The sequence below is a fragment of the Trachypithecus francoisi genome, unplaced genomic scaffold (assembly GCF_009764315.1).
Source record: "Trachypithecus francoisi isolate TF-2019V2 unplaced genomic scaffold, Tfra_2.0 Lachesis_group5, whole genome shotgun sequence".
Classification (NCBI taxonomy): domain Eukaryota; kingdom Metazoa; phylum Chordata; class Mammalia; order Primates; family Cercopithecidae; genus Trachypithecus; species Trachypithecus francoisi.
Window position 1 is genome coordinate 58,517,218 of NW_022681470.1, and position 20,950 is coordinate 58,538,167.

Consider the following 20,950-nt stretch of genomic DNA (forward strand, 5'->3'; position numbering starts at 1 on the left):
CTGAAGTCAGCAAACTAGAAGGAAGAAAGTGACTCTGATGCTGCTGCCGGAATAATCATACATGTTTTTTTAAAAAGGATTTATTTTTTAAAATCATGGTAATATACATATAACATAAAATTTACCATTTTATGTTAACTATTTTAAAGTGTACAGTTCAGTGGCATGCAGTACATTCACATTGCTGTGTAACCATCATCACGTCCATCTCCAGAACTCTGTCTTCTCCCCAAAGAGAAATTCTGTACCCATTAAACAGTAGCTTCCCTTTTCTCCTCCCTTCAGCTCCTGGCAGCCACCATTCTACTTTTTCTCTCTATGAATTTGACTACTGTAGGTAACCCATATAAGTGGAATCATGCAGTCTTTGTTGTTGTTGTTGTTGTTTAATGACTGGCTTATTCACTTAGCATAATGTCATCAGGGAGCATTTATGTTGTAGCATTAGAATTTCATTCTTTTTTCAGGTTGAACTCTATTCTGTTGTATGTATACACCACGTTTTGTTCACCCATTCATCTGTTGTTACCACCTTTTGGCTATTGTGAAGAATGTTGCTCTGAATATTGGTGTCCAAATATTATTCAAGTCCCTGCTTTCAGTTCTTTTTGGGTATATACCTGGAAATGGAATTGCTGGATCATATGGTAATTCTATGTGTTTGGTTTTTTCGTTCGTTGGTTTTTTGTTTTTGTTTTTTTTGAGGAACCACCATACCGTTTTCCACAATGGCTGCACCATCTGACATTTCTACCAGCAATGAATGAGGGTTCTAATTTCTCCACATTTTCCCCAACATTTACTATTTTCTGTTTTGTTTGTTTTTTATAATAGCCATCCTGGCCAGGCGCGGTGACTCATACCTGTAATCCCAGCATTTTGGGAGGCTGAGGCAGGCAGATCACTTGAGGCCAGGAGCTGGAGACCAGCCCGGCCAACATGGTGAAACTCCATCTCTACCAAAACTACAAAAACTAGCTGGCGTGGTGTTGTGTGCCTGTAACACCAGCTATTCGGGAGGCTGAGGCAGGAGAGTTGCTTCAACCCAGGAGGCGGATGTTGCAGTGAGTCAAGATCACACCTCTGCACTCCAGCCTGGGTGACACTCCGACTCAAAAAAAAAAAAAGAAAAGAAAAACCCCATCCTGATGGAGGTGAAGTGGTTATCTCACGGTGGTTTTGATTTCTCTAGCGACTAGTAATATGGAACATCTTTATGTACTTGTTAACTATTTGTATATCTTCTTCGGAGAGATATCTATTCAAGTCATTTGCCCATTTCTAAATTGTATTGTTTATTTTCTTTTTGAGTGTTAAGAGTTCTTTATATATGCTAGATATGAACTTTGTATCAGATATATGATTTGGAGATTTTTTTTTTCATCCTGTGGGTTGGGTTTCCTTTTCATTCTGTAGAAGTGTCTTTGGATGCACAAAAGCTTTTTATTTTGATGAAATTCAGTTTATCTATTTTTTCTTGTGTTGGCTGTGCTTTGGGTGGCATATCTAAGAAATCATTGCAAAATCTAATGCCACGCAGCTTTTCCCCTATGTTTTCTTCTAAGAGTTTTATAGCTGACAGGGTTTTCTTAGAAATACAAATTCTAAACCTCAGACTTACCAATGCAGAATCTCTGCTACCCAGAAGGCCACATTTTTCTAAAGCTTCTCAGTAATTTTAGACTAGCCCATCTTCCTATCTAGTACAATAATCTTATCTACAGTATCCCTGACAGACAGTCTTTCATCCTTGGCTTGCATAGGCATAGAGATGGGAAGCTTATTCCATATCATATAGAATTAAGTTAAAAGAAAGTCTCTAAATATTCAGCTGAAATCTGCTTCACTGTAACTTCTACCTATTGATTCAAATTCTGTCATCTGGGAAAAATAGAATAAGGGTGTAAGTCTTCATCCAAGTATCTCAACATGTTCTTAATATAGCTCAAATATTCTCTAGACGAAAAAGAAAAAGAAAATGTCCCTAGCTTTTTTCAGTACTTTCTTAAATGACCCAGTTTTTCGAACCTTTCATTGTCCTGGTCACCCTCCTCTGGAAGCTCTCAAGACGTCAATGATCCTCTTAAAATTTGGCACCTAGACTGATCACCCGCTTGACACTAGAAGTAGTCTCGCCAGGGTAATATCCAAATCATGACACTGCAGACAACTTTGAGTTGGCTGCTGACTGTCCTAGATGACAGCTTGGGCCATTTTTACCACTTGGAAACACAAAAGGAATTTGTTTTTCTAAAAATAGGAAGGTCTGGAATTTAATCTAAATAAGAAGATAACTTTCACAGCCATCTGTCCTTCCATCCCTGGCATCCATTGGAGTGGGAGGGGAATAGAGGATGGGGACCCATACAGAGGTGGATGCAGGCACTGAGTATGGGAGCCACACGTGCCTGGTGGGAGGAGGTCAGAGGGCCCTCCATCTCCTCTTTACTTTAACGTGAGTTTCCCTCTCAATGTGTCCATTTTTGTGTATGTGAATGGGTGAGCTGTGTCTGAGCTGGGTGGCAGTAATGGATGGGGACTTGCAGACCAACGCAGCACACTACTGCCAAGTCCCACAACTCCAGAGGGTGCCCTTCATGTTACGTAGAGGTATGAGGTCCACAGCCCCGGCAGGACTGCTGTCCCGCAACCTGTGCCAAGGGCCACAGGGCATTAAACAGAGTCAGCAGGCTCCATCTTGAGTGAGCGCTGTAAGTGTGTGTCGGGAACAGAAGGATTCCTTGGCGACTTCTGCCACACCCTGGCTCCCTCATCAGGTTGCTTCTGCCCTCTGTGTGTGACTAGATGTTCCAGTCTTCTTTTCTCTTCAGCACCCCTTCCTCCACTCCCCAGCCTGTCCTCTTGAACTGTGCTTGGGGGCTCAGAACAGATGGGATTCGTTTCCTCCTTGGCTCTGAAGTGTCCTGACGTTGAAAAATGTCAAATAAAATAAACTGTAGGCCCCTGCCTTCTCCCAGGCTGGCTCTGTGCTCCCAGAATCAGCGAGCTCAAGCCTTAAAGAGACACTTCCAGCCTTACTGTCAGGGCCCCAGCCTCTGCAGCTACCTTCCTGAGAAGGAGCTGCATTCACTGCCCTCCCACTGGGCTCATGTCTGACTCTCAGACCCCAAGATACCCAGCCCAGCCACCCTCATTGATAAGAATTCTCTTGCAATGAGCACTGGGTTTATGTGGTTTGTACAAAGAAAAGAGACCCCTTTTGAATTTGAATGGACGAGCAGGCGAGTTGTCCCACTTCTTATTTCTTCTTCTGCCTTTGCCTCGTCTGTTTCCTGATAGGTCTTTAGGAATCCCGCCTAGCGGGACAGCTGGGCCAGACCTAGTTGTTGCTCATGGAACCCAAGGATAGAAGCAGAGAACAGTAGGGGGCCATCCTCGGGAGGACCCAACATTCAAGTTTGGGAAGGAAACTCAGTTTTTCTCCTGAAAGGACTTCAAATCTAAAAGGGAGGTAGGCAGCCTGGGCAACAAAGTGAGACCCCGGGCATGGCAGCACGTGCCTCAACTACTTGGGAGGCTGAGACAAGAGGATCACTTGAGCCCAGGAGTTGAGGGCTACAGTGGGCTTTGATTCTGCCACTGCACCCCAGTTCAGCTGACAGAGTAAGACTCTGTCTCTTAAAAAAAAAATAATAATAATAAGTGGGCTAGGCTTAGTGGCTTATAGCTGTAATCCCAGCACTGTGGGAGTCCAAGGTGAGAGGATCGCTTGAGACTAGCCTGGGCAACATAGCAAGACACTGTCTCTACAAAAAAAATATTAAAACTTAGCTGGGCATGGTGGCGCGTGCCTATGGTCCCTCCCAGCTACTCAGGAGGTTGAGGAGGGAGGATCCCTTGAGCCCAGGAGTTGAGGCTGCAGTGAGCTATGATCACACCACTGCACACCAGCCTGGGCAACAAAGACCCTGTCTCTAGAAATTTAAATTTTAAAAATTAACATAAAATAGAAAGGTAGGATACTTACTGGGTCCATATGTAAAGGAAGCAGTATGTAGTTGAAGTAGACGATGGCTGTTGCTTCATTGAAGATAATATCTAACAATTAGAATGCTGACTCCAGATTCATATACATAGCCTTGGCTGATGCTTCTCTGTGGTGTAGGGGAAGAAGCACTGGGCTAATTCTGAGATCTGGAGTTCAATCCTAAGCACACCTCTAACTTGCTGTGGCACTGAGCAAGTCACCTGTCCTCTCTGATCTTATTGTTCATTTGTAAAAAAGGTAATCACTTTTGCCTTAAGAAGATCAAATGGAAAAGAATAGTAAGAGTGCTTTGAAAAGTATAAAGAGCTGTCAGTTTGAAATCTATTATTCTGGTTGGGTGTGGTGGCTCATGCCTGTAATCCCAGTACTTTGGGAGGCCGAGGTGGGTGGATCACCTGAGGTCAGGAGTTTGAGACCAGCTTGACCAACAAAAACATGATACAACCCCATCTCTACCAAAAATACAAAATTAGCCAGCATGGTGGCATGCACCTGTCATCCCAGCTACTTGGGAGGCTGAAGCAGGAGAATCGCTTGAACCCGGGAGGCAGAGGTTGCAGTGAGCCAAGATCACGCTATTGCACTCCAGCCTGAGCAACAAGAGCAAAACTCCATCTCAAAAAATAAAATAAAATAAAATAGAAATCTATTATTCTGATCTCAACATAATGTTCTGTTCATTTAGCTGATGGCTTCAGTCTTAATTAGGGGTTGCTAGAGTATCAAAATAAGGTTTCTTCATCTTGGAAGATGAGGACATTAAATTTGGGCTTTGACTTACATTTCAAGGAATGCTTCGCAACACAGTCTTGATAGTCTTTTAATCCTGTAACGTGCAGTTAAATAAACAGACTTTTGAGAACAGGCTTATCAACACAGGCATACCACAGATGAGCAGAGCCATAGCATGGTTTAGAGTGAAGACTCACAGCTAGGCTGCCTGTGTTTGTATCCTGCCTCTTTTCCTTCCTAGCTCTTTGAGTTTGGATGAGTTTTTCACCTCCCTCTGCTTGTTTCCTCAGCTGAAAACTGTGGAGAGAAGTGGTGCCTACTCTGTAAGATTGATGTGAGGATTAAATTAGTTACTGCTCTTACATTAGATATCATAAATGCTTAACAAATGCTGGCTCTCCATCAGCCATTTGATGATAGACATTAGCAAGCTGCTGGACCTGAGTTGTCACAGACACATTCTGGACGATAATACATTCTTTGACAAAGAATGTATTAACCCTCATGCTTGAAAATGATCTTTCTGATCCTCACAGGAAGAATGACATAATAAGTTGTTTGCCAAGAAAGATGGATTTGTCCTGACCCATTTTTACCTGTTCACACAATGTTCTCGTGCAGCAAATGGTGCCCATCTGTGGTTTGGGGTCTGGGCTGAGAACAGCATGTGCTTGTTGTGCAAATAGCTAAGCTCACTGCACACAGAATCACACAAGCGGCCATGACCTCTTTCCCATCATGACTTGGCTAATTGGGCTGTCAGTCCCTCACTCAAACACGTTTCTTGCATATGAAGAATGTCTTGGGCTGGGTCCCCAGAAGCTGACCTTGAGACAAGGATTTGGGTGTAAGTGGTTTATTTGGCAGGTGCCCAGAAAGTGCTGATAGGAGTGGGAAAGTGAGTCAGGGAAGAGAAGGAAGCCAGTACAGGCTATGTTCATGTGCAGGTTACTGCTGTGGGCAACTGGGGCTTACGGATTTCTAGGAGATGACGTGGAATACACCTCAATGTTGCCCCACCAGAAGGTCAAGGAAGCATGGGTATTTATATGTCAGCTTCCATTCATTATTGACTGAGAGCAAGCAGCTCCTAGAGGGCATTGGGTCTGTGTTTCAAGCCTGTTGCACATAGGCTGAGAGGAATCCCTGAGTCTGAGTCACAGGTACCTGCAGTTGTGCTCAGACAGCACATACGGGAAAAGTGACTGCAGAGGGGCATAGGTGGGACACAAACACCACCAGTTATAAAGAGGAAAGATGGGAAGGAAAGACGAGAGGAAGATATGGAGTTAGATTCCTGGGTCAGATGTGAACTGGCTCTCAAAACACTCCTTTTTTTTGAGACAGGATCTCACTCTGTTGCACAAGCTAGAGTTCAGTGGTGTAATCACGGCTCATGGCTGCCTCTACCTCCTAGGCTCACATGATCCTCCCACCTCAGCCTCCTGAGTAGCTGGGACTACAGGCACACATCACCACACCTGGCTAATATTTACAATTTTCTTTAGAAATCCAGGCATAGTGGCTCATGCCCGTAATCCCAGCACTTTGAGAGGCTGAGGCAGGTGGATCACCTGAAGTCAGGAGTTTGAGACCAGCCTGGCCAACACGATGAAACCCTGTCTGTACTAAAAATACAAAAAATTAGCCTGGTGTGGTGGCAGGCACCTGTAATCCCAGCTCCTTGGGAGGCTGAGGTAGGAGAATCGCTTGTACCCAGAATGTGGAGGTTGCAGTGAGCGGAGATCACGCCATTGCACTCCAGCCTGGGCAAGAAGAGCAAAACTCCATCTCAAACAAACAAACAAACAAAAAATGTAGAGACAGGGTCTCACTATGTTGCCCAGGCTGGTCTCAAACTTCTGGGCTCAAGCAATCCCCAATCCTCCCTGGACCTCCCAAAGTGCTAAGATTACAGGGGTAAGCCACTGTGCCCAGCCTCCTTAATTTTTAAAATAGTGGGCAGCACCCCTCAGTCTATGCAGCGTTAATCTGGATAACAGTGTCTGTTCAAACCCAACAGGGTTAGTGAAAGGTTGGAGTAAGCCAGGTATTCCAGAGGGGCTGCTGGATATATTCTGGTTGCCATGGCAACTAATGCTAGCTAAGGAGTGGTCCTCCCTCTAGTGTGTCCTAGTAACCTACAATTGAGTTGCTGGAGTTTCCACCTAGTGTGATGACATGCAATGTGGTTGACAGTCAGGATGTGTAAGGGTCAAGGAAGCTGTTGAGAGGATCTTGGCTTTTCCCCCACCAGCTCTGCCCACCTGTCTACCTGTCCACTGTCTCCTCTCTTTAATTGTCAACCTTCTCCTTATGTTCTACGGTAAGCCAGCAGAGCTTGTGTGGTACCTGGAAATTCCATGTAGTCTGATATTACAGAAAGAACACAAGTTTGCAAATATGATAGGCCTGGTGTTCAGATCCCAGCTCTGAGTCTCTGGGAAAGCTGTTTATCTATTTTAAGCGAGAATATGAATATGGCAATAGGATTGTTGTTAGCATGTAGTGAAATATAATGTATGTAATGCACTTGGTGGCCGGGCACAGTGGCTCACGCCTGTAATCCCAACACTTTGGGAGCCAAGGCAGATCACTTGAAGTCAGGGGTTCGAGACCAGCCTGGCCAACATGGTGAAACCCCGTCTCTACTAAAAATGCAAAAATTAGCTGGGCCTGGTGGTGGGCTCCTGTAGTCCCAGCTACTCGGGAGGCTGAGGCACAATAATTGCTTGAACCTGGGAGGTGGATGTTGCAGTGAGCTGAGATCAGGCTCCATGTGAAAAAATAACACTTGGCATGCAGCAGGTGTCAGTAAATGTTACATCCATCCCTTCTCTTGGTTGCTCCTAGAAAACCAAAGCTACAAAGGCCATCATCTATGGCCAACTATTCCACCTGGTTGGTGATGTCCAGTTGCCCACCCATCTTTGCCAAATCCCCTCCCTCCAGGGAGCCTTTCCTGATTCATCCCACTGGACTCTGGGTTGTCCTGGCACTTGTGTGCATAACACGTACTGCAGTAATTTGCACTTTTATGATTCTAGCATGCACGGTTTGCACACACTAATATGGCATTATCTTATTTAATGTGAATTAGATATTCTCTCCCCCACCCCCCACCCAATTTACAAGTGAAGAAATTGGAACTTGGATTAACTGGCTTGGGAGGATCACATAACTCAAAGTGGCCCCACCAGAACAGAACCCAGGCCTCTTTCCCCGACATTCTGCGCACGTTCCAGTACACCTGCTGCCTCACCATGTGCTCCTTGAAGCCTTTCCCTCTGTGTGCAGCCCTTGTGTCCCGGAAGCCTGTGAGCATGTCAGGGGCAGGGATCACAGGCCTTCCACTGGAGTAGGAGCTTCCCAAGGACAGAGACTCTGTCTTCTCTCTCTCTGTTTCCCCTCAACACCTAGCAGTGTAGGTTGTCAGGCCATGCTGTCGACTGACCAATGAATCATTGTTAGAGACCCCCTCCTGGAATGTCCTTACATGACCTCTCCATCTTCCAGGATAGAGTCTTGCTTTGGGGAGCCACAAAGTACCCACAGTCAGGAACTCTGGTCCAAGGGCAGAAGGAGCAACCTAAGCCTGTGTGAATACAAGTCCTTGTTTGCCTCCAGCTCAAAGGCTGAGCTGTCCCAGGATGTTCACGAGGGGCCAGCTCTGGCCTCTGGGCTATCAGATGTCTCTGGCCAGGCAGTAAAAGGCCATTCACTGCAGCTGAAGAAAAGCCAGCAGGCCAGGCAGAGGGAACTACCTAGTGAAGTATAAAGGTTTAGGGGTCCAAAGATGCTGAAGGACTGAATGGTTGTTATCTATATATCGGTGTGACAGTGGAACAAACACAGGAAGAGGCATAAAAGTATAGATTTGCAAAGCAGGCCAGAGGAAAGAGTCGGGCCCATAGAGACTGAAAGCACATAGCTGCATTGGAGGCAGATCAACACTCACTGAATATGCAGGGCAGGATCACGGAGAGACAAGGTAGGAGAGGCTGACGCGGGGGCATGTGCAGTAGAAAAACAGAGTCAGCGCGTTCGTGATGTGCACGCCAAGCAGTGGAAATGAGAGACAGACAGATACTGTGTGAGACCCATCCGAACATGTGTGTGAGAGGTGGCTGGATACAAAGAGGCTGTGTGTGCACAAGATCAACTGTTTGAGGACACAGGCCCGCCGATGTGCAGGGGGTGTGTGGCAACCAGACAGGCAAAGAGAGTGTGTGAGAGGTGGAGGGGCCTGTCCAGAGCAAGATGAGTGACCTTGTGCTCAGCCTGGCGGGGGTGGGGTGTGACCCAGAGCAGGGCTAGTGTATTCTCACCAGCCTACACCCCTTCTCCTTTGGCCAGCTCCTACTTAAAGGGGTCTGTGTCATGCCTTTTCTCTTTCTTGTTGGGACTTCTCCAGCTTGGGAGACAGGAATAAATCTCTGACCTAGATCCTGCCCTCTTTGACTGCTCACCCTCTTCCAGCCCCTCTCCCCAGCCTCAATCTCTCATTCTTCCTCTACTTTGATGTCTGGCTTCTGTCTTGGCCCCTGTGGGTTTGATGACAAACGGCAGTTCAGGAATGACACTATCTACACACACATGGCCATATGGACAATTTCAGGTGGTGGGACTTCCAGCAGTTGGGGTTCCCAGGACTGCTGACATTCTGCTGAGTGTTATTAGAAGATCAGGGACAGAGCTTATCATCTGGCTGTCACTGCCCCTTTCCAAGCCACAATGAGCCTCCAAGAGGGGCCCTGGGGGATAGCCAGCTACCCTGTGCCCATGCTGGAGTGAACTTTCCTCTGATGTTCCCTGTTTTCTGGATTTAGCCAGGAAAAGGAGCTCCCTGTGTGAGGTTCCAACTAAGAGATACCACCCTTCGCCAGCTCTGATCAGATACTCCTGAAGTTTGGAAGGCAACAGCTATACAATCTCTCTCTCCTCTCTCTCTCTCTCTCTCCTCTCTCTCTCTCTCTCTCTCGTCTCTCTCTCTCTCTCTCTCTTTTTCTGAGACAAGCATCACTCTGGCACCCAGACTGGAATGCAGTGGCACAATCATGGTTCACTGCAGCCTTGACTTCTTGGGCCCAAGCAATCCTCCCACCTCAGCCTCCCAAGTAGCTGGGACTACAAGCAAGCACCACCATGCTATTTTTAATCCGTGCTAAGTTTAAAATGTAGTACAGGCTAATTCTTAAATTTTAAAATACACACTAATTTTTGTTTTTTGTTTTGTTTTGTTTTTGTAGAGGCAGGGTTTTACCATACTGCCCAGGCTGGTCTCAAACTCCTGGGCTCAAGCTATCCACCCACTTTGGCCTCCCCAAGTGCTGGAATTACAGGCGTGAGCCACCATGGCTGGCTTATACAATCTCTTTTATCTCCACAAGTCCTTGTGGTTAGTTTCCTGCTCTTGGGAGGTAGAGTAGCAAAGTAGATGGAACATTCAAGCCCAACTGGCCTGGATATAATTTTCGGTTTGCTACTCACTACCTATGTGCATTACTTAGCCTCTTTGTGCTTTGGTGTCATTATCTGAAAGAAATGCCCACCTTGTGATATTTGCTCATACATTCGATAAACACTTGTAGACCACCTAATATTTACCATACACTGCAGATGTGGCAGGAGGAAAAATAGGCATTACTCTTTACTCATGTATGAAAAGAAATGGCCGGGTATGGTGGATCACACCTGTAATCCCAGCACTTTGGGAGGCTGAGGCGGGTGGATCACTTGAGGTCAGGAGTTCAAAACCAGCCTGGCCAACATGGCAAAACCCTTTCTCTACTAAAAATACAAAACTTAGCCGGGCATGGTGGCATGTGCCTGTAATCCCAGCTACTCAGGAGGCTGAGGCATGAGTATCGCTTGAACCCAGGAGGCAGAGGTTGCAGTGAGCCGAGATCACATCACTGTTCTCCAGCCTGGGCAACAGAGCGAGACTCTGTCTCAAAAAACAAAACAAAAAAGAAATGGCAGTGCTCGCTTTGGCAGCACATATAGTAAAATTGGAACAATGCAGAGAAGATTAGCATGTCCCCTGTGCAAGGATGACACCCAAATTTGTGAAACCTTCTGTATTAAAAAAAAAATTATCAAATTTAAGAAAGAGAGTAAAAGAAATGGCGAACAAGCCAACAAATAAACATGCAATAGATTAGGTGGTGCTGTGTGTCATAAGGACGAATAAAGCAGGGTAAGGGGCAGAGAGTGATAGGGTAGTGGGTATTTGAGAGTGGGTAGTCAGGGAAGGCTTCTTTGATAAACTATGCAGATAACTGGGGAGAGAGCTGTCCAGGCAGACAGAAGAGTATATGCAAAGGCCCAGAGGCAGGAATCAGCATAAGTTCAAGGAACTGCAGGGAGGTCACTGTGGCTGAAGGAGCGTTAGCAAGGGGGCAAGTGGCCAGAAATGAGGTCCCAGGTAGCCAGAGGCTGAGGACTTTAGCTTTTCTTCTAAGAGCGAGGAAGCCACTGGAGGACTTCAGGGCGAGGGACGATGTGATCCAACATGTTTTGCAAAGGGTCTGTCTGGCTACGCTGAGGAGAGCAGACCACAGGGACACCAGGGGAACCAGGAAGCATGGAAAGCAGACTGCTGCAGTTAGCTAGGTGAGAGCAGATGGTGGCTCACACCAGGGATAGAAGTGGAGGTGGGGAGATGGTTTTGAGGATTAAAGAACATAACATTGGCCAGGTGTGATGGCTCACACCTGTCATCCTAGCCCTTTGGGAGGCTTAGGCGGGAGGATTGCTTGAGCCCAGGAGTTCGAGACCAACCTCGGCAACACAGTGAGACCCTTTCTCTACAAAAAGTTTTAAAGCTAGCTGATTGTGGTGGCTTGCACCTGTGGTCCCAGCAACTCTGGAGGCTGAGGTGGGAGGATCACTTGAGCGATTGGAGATTGAGGCTGGAGTGAGCCGTGTTCATGCCACTGCACTCCAGCCTGGGTGACAGAGCAAGACCCTGTCTCAAAAAAAAAAGAAGAAGAGGAAGAAGAAGGGAGGAGGAGGAGGAAGAAGGAGAAGGAGAAGGAGAAGAAGAAGGAGATCATTTACAGTACTTTCTCAGTACATTTGTATGAGGTTTCATTTCTGTTTCACAGAGATATGGGATCCAAATTAGCAATGGAGTACAGTGGAATGGGTGCTTAAGCTGATCTGAAATGATTGCTCCTGGCCTCTTGAGGTGGAGGGTTTGTATACATGCATACACACACACACTCACACACACCCTGGCATCTGCCCAGTGACCCCGGGTGAGGGTCCATCAGGCCCTTACTGGAGGGGCAGCCCCTCTCCCCTACCCCTTCCTATGGTCCTCTGTCTCATGTTCTCAGAAGCACACAAAGCCACTGATGTGTTAGGATACTGAAAGCAGGATAATCAGCTAGGACTACTGAGACGGTAGCTCACTATACAAGATGTGGAGGGTCTACCCTCTCTCCTGCCCCTCCCAACTGTGGGGGTGGTGAGAAAGGCAGGTCTCCTTGAAGGTTATATAAATATTTGTTGAACAGAAACACAGCTGGGACCAGGACCCCTTCCTCCAGCTGGCTGACTTGCTACCCCAGAGAAATCTCAGCTGGGATTAGGGCTGAGCTTTGGAACACTCCACTGTGCATCTGTTGACTCCCAGTGACCCCAGTTCAAACTCTCCTATCTACCTTCCAAACCTGTCCATCTGAGCCCCACACTAGCCCCAGGGAGGGAGTGGCAAGAAGTGGTGCCATTGACTGATGAAAAGAAGTCTGCCCCAGGAATCAAGACACCTGAGTTGTGTGGAGGGGCCTTGAGCTAGTCACTTGCCCTGTCTGGGCCTAATTTTCTCCTCTGTGAAAATGAGGGGTTTGAACTAGATGCTCTCTAAAGTCCTTTTTGGCTCGAACGTTCTGGATTTTCTGACCACATGAACTGGGTCTGATCCAGGGTACCTGGCATTTCCTGCAGGAAGGGCCTGGAGATTGAGGAGGAAAGACAGCAGTCATGCTGGTCCAGGAAAGGAGAGAAGCTCCCCACACTCATGCATGAGGAACTCTGGAAGACACAGGCATTGCTAATGGTAAAGAAATCCATTGCCTGGACCTGGACCCAATGTCATTGTGGCTTCTAAACCTGTGGCCAAACTAGGCCACTCTATTATTAATCTTTCTTGCTGTTAATATTCTGAAGCAAGTATAATAATACCTGCTTAGGTTGTCTGAGAATAGAATAAACTCATACATGTGAATATGCTTTGAAAACTTCTGCCACACAGAGACTGGAAATTATTTTCCTAGACAGCTGTCAAGGTCATGACAGATGATTCCCTCAGGATTCAGTTGGGTCAATGGGGCATCTGAGAGTAGGTTTTTGAAAGCTGGGATTAAGGATGTGGCCAGGTAATTCCCCATTGATCCTGCCACCGTATGGAAAGGGTTAATTCACTGAAGTCCCTCTCCCAATTCCTTTCTCTTTCCTTTCCCTGCCCCTCCATTCTGATTTAATTCTTTCTCTTTTTAATCACTCTGCTATAAAATGCCCATTGTCCTGCCTCTGCCGTTATGCTGTCAACCAGGCCTGGCTAGGATGCAGGGGAGTCACAGGCCCAGCTATCACCCACAGGCCCAGGGGGACGTTCTCTGACTGGCCAAAACTTGTGGAAGGATGGGCTTTTCCATCTAAGGAATGAAATAGCCTCATGATTGATGGGAACAAGAAGACATGAGGGCAGGTCAATGGACAGAGTTGTGGATACCTACCCTGGGACCCTAATCCCCTCAAGGATCTCATTTCTGGGGCTCACCAGGAAATGGGGCATGTGATCAGGCTCCAGACAGGTGACCCTGGAACCCACAAACCCTCAGGCAAGTGACACTGGAATTCAGAGCACACCAAACTGCCTCTCAAGTCTTTCCCTTTTTTTCTTACCCCATTCTAACCAACCACATCAACCTCTGAGATTGTTGTCCAGGAGACAAGGAGAGCCTCCCATAAACTATCTTTCGATGTCTCTGTTGGAAATGAAACTTTAGCCAAAAGAACCCTGGGCCTCAGCCAAGGTGACTCCAGAGATCCTTTGAGGTGGGGAAGGTGTGGGAAGGAAGAAGGAATTACGCCCTCCCAGGAATCTGGCTGAGGGACCTCATGCATATTAGTGTGCGTTCTGCCCTCTGCTTTGGACATTTCCTGGACTTTCTATGCCTCAGTTTACCCCTTGTAAAGAGCTGCTGTGAGAGTGCTGGCATGGGAGACAAATGAGATCATGGCTCCTAAAGGCTCTTTGAAGATAAGCCCCACAGGAGCACAGAGGAAGCCTATGTGAGATAGACAGTCCTTTTTCCTCTCTCCCTCTTTGGCTGGGTTTTCTTTCTGGACAAGTGCCTGACTCCCAGCTCCCTTTCAGCAGGTGTCATCCCCTTCTACCATGTGTCCCTCAGCTGTCCCCAACTCCCTGCGCCCCAGGCTACAGTCATGCTCAGAGTCACCCCTGCATTGGCCGTCCCCTATACCCCATTCTGACTGCAGTCAAGGCAACTGTGCCACTATATCCCTTCCACTCTGCCACACCCTCATGACAGGCAAGGTCAGGGCCCCTTCAAGCATGGAGCTCCCCATTGACAGGGGAGGCTGTGTTTTCATATTTTCACAAAAAACTCCCAGACAGCATTTCTCTTCAGTGCTGCTGCCTGTTACCCAAAGTGCCTTGACCTGTGGACTGAAAATAGCAGGTGCTAATTTGCATGTTATTTATTTAAGTAGCAACGCTTCTGGGATCCTGCTCCTTCCCCTATAAAAGCCCACCATAACCTCCACCAAGCAGTAAGGTAGACACTACTGTGGGACTTACCCTCCTCATCAAGAAGGAAAGAGGAACCTATAGCAGGAACCTCGCCTTCTGTTGGGTTCTGGCATCTCAGGAATCAGTCCCAAGGAGGTGGTGTACAGACCCTATACCCCAGAATGCTCAGTGGGGACTCAGCTGACAGCCTCTTCCCTGAGCTGAGCTACTGGCTGAGACTTGTTCTCTTTATGATCTGCTCCTCCAGTCCCTGTGTGAGGTGAAACACAGCGGGAGGAGGGTGGAAGGGAGGGTGGGCAGGCCTCCAGGTATCAGGATGAGGGATCAAGCCACATGGTCTCTGGGGGGCTGCGAGGGAATGTTCAGGAACAGCTCAGCTCCATGCACAAGACCCCTGTCCCTCCAAGTAAACCCCTATGTCTACCCCTTTCAGGCCTCAGATCTCCCTCCTTCCAGGCCCTGCCGAGAAAACCACAAAGGAGGAAACCTTATGGAAAGCTTACAGCTAGATCTGGAGAAAAACATCCCCTGCTGATGACATTCCTTTGGCTGAGACAAAGTCATTTTACTCAGGATTCCATGCTGGCTGAGGCTAAAGAGAATCCCTTATGGCACGTCACTGTAAGCTGTTCCCCAGATGACCCAGGCCAGCTCCAGCACAGCTGCATGGACACAGCCTCCCTAGAGAACTCACTGTGCTCACCCTGTTTTGGGTGGTGGTGAGGATGGGAGGCTCAGGACATTATCAGAACAGGAGAGCCAGGATAGGGCTTGGCCAGGGACATCATCCTGGAATGAAATGGAAGAATATGTGAGAGGACCATCTGCCTTACTCTGATTCCCCCTCAGAGCTGGTCTGCTTGGGAGCTGATGCATCTTTTCTAAGTCTTACCACTCAAACCACTTAGAACAGAGTAAAGGGAATAAAAGTCTGTCTACCCCCTATGCTAGGGGGAAGTCTGAGGGATTGGTGCTAGGATCACTGTAGCCCTTTACTCCCCTTTGATCAAGCATATTTGGAAAACTTGGCCACAATATCCAATCTCAGAAACAAAGACCCTTCCTCCAACTTAAACTGTTCCATTCTCCAGAAACGGAGGTCCCTCTGCTGAGGTTTTCCGCCCTCTAAGAACTGTGGTTCATCACTCCAGAGCTGCAGCCCCAGGTCAGTGGCATTGGGTAGCCAGAGTAGTAGGGGCAGATGGGCTGTCCAGTTACCCAAAGTGCATTGACCTGTGGGCTGAAAATAGTAGGGACAGCCTGCATTGCTGGGAGGCTTGGGAAAGGACTATTCCTAGGACTCAAAGCACCACCCAGACCTCTTTAAAGGCAGTGAGAGCAAGGAGGAGGAGTTCAGGAGTGCAAACCTCTCCCTTAACATCGGTAAAAACTGAGGCCTGGAAAGATAGGCCTAAGAAAACACATGTGACCTGGATCTGTATGTGTAGCTCAGTCACATCGAACTGCCCAAACGCTAGAGACTACTGCTCTGTGGTCCCAAGTCATCTTAGTTCAGCACATTAGGGGGCTTAAAAAAATTGCTGCTGTTGTTTTTGTCACTTAAAGAAACTGCAGGTATAATTTGTCCATCTCTAGAATGTAGGCTTCCCAGTTTGCCCAGTTCACATTGGGATTGGGACCCAACCATAGACACTTAACCCCTTCCAGGAGCCAAGAGTGAGAACTGGAGGAAGCAAGGGTGAGGGCAGCAGGCTAATTCCCCAACAGGGCTCCTTTCTCTGGAACCAAGAGAGTGAAGTTACCAGGAGAACCCTCAGCGGGGATTAACCCAATGGGAGGGCCCTGCTACTGGATCCCACTGTTTTTTTCCTATCCAGTCAGCTGAAAATGGGTCCTGGATAAAGGCACACATCGCTGGGTGGTGTGAGCTGTTGTTTCTCTCCCACAGTCTTCCCCCAGCAAGCACACCTCACCTAATCTGTGGTCTCCTGAATGCTGGAGAGATGTTAGGCCCCACCCCCTGAGGTTGTTAGGACATCAGAAGGTCGCACCATCCTACTTGGCTCCCGGCTGTGAGCAGAAGGGTCCTGAGCCAACCTCTGGCAATATGTACCCCCATCGGACCTTCGTGTCCCACCACACCCCTTCACGGACCTTGTTTTAGGCAATGCACTGACCCATTCTCCGATTTTTAGAAATTTCTAAAAGCCTGGAAAGGAGCCAGGAAGAGGCTGGGAGAAAGCCCTCTATGGAGAAGGTTCTGCCCAGGCCTCCCCAACTCCTTACCCACCCGTGCCCCAGAGAGAAGTGGCTCGCTGCTCACACCCCGTCCTGCCAGTGCAGCGTGAGTAAGAGAGCCCAAGGGACCGCAGCTGGCATCCCAGGGGTTAATTCCAGAGCAGCCCAGGTGGAGGTCGAGCCCCTAGCCCCGTCGGCACCTCCAGGCTTCCGAGGCCACCGGAACGGAGGAGGCTGCGGTGGCTCTTTGTCTACCTGCTCTGGGCGTTAAAGAGCCCGCTCGCAGCCTGCATCGCTGGGGCTCAGGACAGAAGTCAGCGGCGGGGAAATGGGGCTCTGTCACTTTAAGTACAGCTGGAGCCGTAAGTACGAGCCCGGGTGGTGGGGAGAAAAGGGAGCGGAGGGCAGGCGAGGGTTCGGTTTCTGACCCTCCGCGTGGCCCACAGCTCATACCTTTTCGGGTGTTCCCGGGTGTCGGGCGAGAGCGGTCCTGGGGGGCACTGGGTGCCCACCCGGTGAATGGCCGCCTGAGCCGGGGAAGATGCTTCATCTGCCCCTGCCCAGATCCGGAAGGACAGTGAATTTCCCCCGCAGGTAAGCGCCCCCACACCCCCGGCCTCACCGCCAGACCGCAGAGCTGGGTTCGGGTTTGTGGCACCCCCCGCCCAGCCACAGCCCCCAAGTTCCGCCGCTGCTGCAGTCTCGGGGCAGTGGGTGTGGGGTCCGCAAGAAGGAGGGTCTTGGCCGCTCTCGCTTTTCCGCCAGAGAGAGGAGTGCCTGCGCCGCTGGAGCCTCTGAGCTCCTGGACGTTTGGCTTATGGGCATTTGGGGCTGGGAGTGGGTGTGTGGAAGGCTCTAGGGAGGGGAAAGGGAAGGAAAGGAGCTTAGGCGCCCAGGAGACCTGGACAGAGCTGAGACAATAGCGCAACTTGATTGAACTTCGATGGTTGCGGCTGTGGCGCGTGGGGGCCAGGGCTGTGAGGGTCGGGGGTCCTGGGGACCAGGCGGATGGAAGGAGGAGGGGCTTGCAGCCCCAGGTCGGCCCTGCCAAGGTCACCCTAGTTCCGGAAAGCTCCGGGGGTCGTCCTGGGGTGAAAGGAGGTGATGGGAGGCGGAAGGATGAAACGGGAGGGAGGGGACGTTGAATTTGTGACCGTACTGCTGGCTGGATTCCTCCGAGAGAGAGTGAAGCCTAGTACTCTACCCTGGGAAGGGTGAAAGATCGGAGAGCCGGGCAATTTGGGGAGACGCACAGTGAGGGACTGGTCTTGTAAGGTGAGGGCAAGACACAGAGGCTCCTTCATAAAGGGGAAGTGAGTGTAACCACAGCTGGCCCTGGGACTCTCTGAGCTGACTTGGAAACTGCACTTCCAAGGGAGAATTAGGAAATTCCACGGGCCTGAGAAAGAGGGCTGGGGTTTCTGCTTTCTTTCAGGGCGGTGGGCACGGGAGGCTTCCCACCTCACTATTCTCATTCCATATACACACTCCTTCCCCTCAGCCTCCCGCAGACCTGGGAAGTTGGAGGTTGGGCCCTATGCCTGGTGCTCTGGCCACTCCCACCTCAAACCTCACACAACCCAGACCTGCACCCTGTAACATGCGCCTGCTTCCTCATATTGCCTCGAAGGGAGCCCCAAGTACCCTCCAGGGTCTCAGTTGCAACTGTGTACACAAAGGTCTAGGGTAAAAGCAAAGAATTGGACCAGGCCTGAAAAGAGAGGCATCTTCTGCCTCCGTTCCTGCCCTGCAAAACCGTGGGCACCAGGAGCCCCTTGGAAGCCAGAGGCCCGCTGACCCCAAACTTTTTTCCCCTACCGTAGCATGACAGAATGCAGCCCTGCAGCCCCTGGAATGTGACTTGGGTCCTTGGGGTCACTTTGCCAAAATGACTGGTAGGTATGGTGGTGTCATAAAAGGAACCAGTTGATGAGTAGAGAATAGACCCATGTAGGGACCTCTTACTTCAGGTGAGATCCTGGGCTGAGTCCTGGACAGCCCACAGGGTCCTGGAGAAGGCGAAGGGAAGGAACTATTCATAACCTCCTCTCTTTCCTCCACCTCTGCCACCCCACCTAGAGGCTACTTCAGATTCACATAGGGTGTGCCCAAGGAAAATTATAATTGCCACCCAAACAATATTTGCACTGCTTCTACTCTTAAATTCTTTGCTTCCCCAATGCCCAGAGGGTGTGCAAGTCCTCTAAGTGACCCCAATGCTCTTTCTCTGAGCCTATCATTCTTTCCTTCCTACTCAACAGCCTTTTCTAGGTTACCCCATTCTTTCTTTTGAATTGATATTCTCCCTGCCTCCTTCCTCTACCCAACTCCATCTCAGGGGAACCTGCCCTTATAAAGAGAGCTTAGTGCCCTATCCTGGGGCCATAGCTATTGAATACTCATCTACCTCCTTACCAGAAACAGACTTCTGGGCAGGTGTGCCAGGGCGGGTACCTGTCTGCCATAGCCCAGGTTGAGGAGCAGGTCATGTTACACCTACCCAGCCTGCTAGGGTGGAGCTGGGTTAGGCCTGTGGTTTTCTTTCCATCCAAGCCCAAGACTTTCAGGCCAATTGCTATTGGTAGGCAAGGAGACAGGGGATGTTGTAAAGTGGAGGTTATTCCTCGAATTGCCACACTTCACATATAAAATTTAACTAGCCTGGCTCCAATCCACAGAGGGAGAGCTTAGCCCAAGCCTTTGCTCTAGGGAGGGCTCAAAACTTTCCCTGTAAATGATGTTTCGCTGAGGCCAGCAGGGATCAAAGAGATGCTTACCCTCCAGGATCAGGTTTCCCTTAAACTCCAAAGGAGGCAGCACTGGGAAGATGTGAGGGTATCTGGATGAATGACTTAATTGGCCCTCAGGTATCTCCATGACCAGCTTTTGATGAGTGAGCTGTGATCAGTCCATGGCCTCTTCATTGTTTCAGAGCAGATGTCTTTCTTGTCTGGATGCCTGGGATTCTTCCATCTATTATGGAAGGCTGTGCCCACAAGCACTGTTCTTGTGTATCTCAAACATTATGGTCTCTCCTGGAGACTCCTTCTCTTCCTGTTTCAGCGAACACTGTCCTTCAGTGTCTTCCAAGCAGGAAGTCCAGGCATCTATCCCATTCAGCACTCCTAGACTCCCTCCTGGAAAGAACCCTTAGCTAGAGCCTGGGGATCAGTGGGAACAAGACTTATTCACTACAGTTGCCTGACTCAACCCACAGAGACTCCCTGGGGCAGAGGGCTTCGGCTTGGCACAAACTCAGCCTCTGTGAGAGGACAGAATGCCTAGGGACAGCCAAGCCAACGAGCTGCCTCTCGTTAGAGGGTTTTATGGGGCTAGGCACGCACACCACAGGCAAACCACACTTGCTGGATTAACTTCTTCCTGCAAAGCCCCTGCCCTGAGCTTGGGAGGAATGAGGGGGGGACTTAATGAGCAGAAGGCATCTTAATAGGGGGGACAGTCCGTGTCTAACATCTCAGCTAATCACCTTTTCTCATTTTAACATGAGGCTATAAAACACAACCTGTACTAAGTGCTTTGTAACCATTTTTCCATTTAATCTTCACAACAACCATATGAGGTATATATTAGTATCATCCCATTTCACAGTTGAAGAAACTGAGGCACAGGGAGGTTAAGTAGACATACTAAAGATCACAGTAGTGGGATTTGTCCTCATACCTAGGTCTGTCTGACTCTAAAGCCAACCCCTAACTACTATGCTATAAGGAGACTATTCTTACCAATACCAGTTGAGGTCCCAGGAATACTAAATGCTGAAGATGCAGAAGTTGAGAGTAATTGGCGGCCTCAGCAAAGGTTTAGAGTTGTCCCGGGGCTGTAGTTGGAATGAAGTGAAAATTATAATTGCCACCCAACGAGTGGGGAGCGGGAAGATTACTAAACTTGGAGTCAGCTGACCTGATTTAGAACTCACCCCACTACTAATTAGCTTTGTGACCTTACAGAGATTGCATAGCCTCTAGCCTCAGTTTTCCTCTCTAAAAAATGGGTATAGCTCCTGATTGATCTACTTTACTAGGATGTAATGACAATGAGAAAATATGAAGAGCAGAATGCTTTAAACATGTGGGCTTTGATAAGTGAAATCATGACCACGTGAAGTCATTCCCAGAAGCAAGAGTCTCTCCCAAATTCTTTAGATTGTTTTTTTAGCATCTTTTTCTTCCGTCTTACTAGGACTCCAATGAGGATGCCTATGAGTA

The 20,950-nt window shown here is 48.7% G+C and overlaps 1 protein-coding gene and 1 non-coding gene across 14 annotated transcripts in view; both read left to right on the top strand.

Annotated features, from left to right (window-relative positions):
- The window catches only part of NAV1 (neuron navigator 1), a 288,011-nt gene that overhangs the window by 185,023 nt on the left and 82,038 nt on the right, over window positions 1-20,950 (top strand). Inside the window, exon 1 of one of the 13 annotated variants that reach the window (XM_033197737.1) lies at window positions 17,077-17,318. The exons of the other annotated variants lie outside the window; for them this stretch is intronic. Coding sequence (XP_033053628.1) covers window positions 17,266-17,318 — 53 coding nt within the window. The 5' untranslated portion in view covers window positions 17,077-17,265. Of the gene's footprint in view, window positions 1-17,076; window positions 17,319-20,950 lie in introns of those variants that run through there. 13 annotated transcript variants of the gene reach the window in all.
- Window positions 10,723-10,829, top strand: LOC117076951. The gene has a single exon (XR_004434560.1). It is a non-coding gene; the product is annotated as a U6 spliceosomal RNA (small nuclear RNA).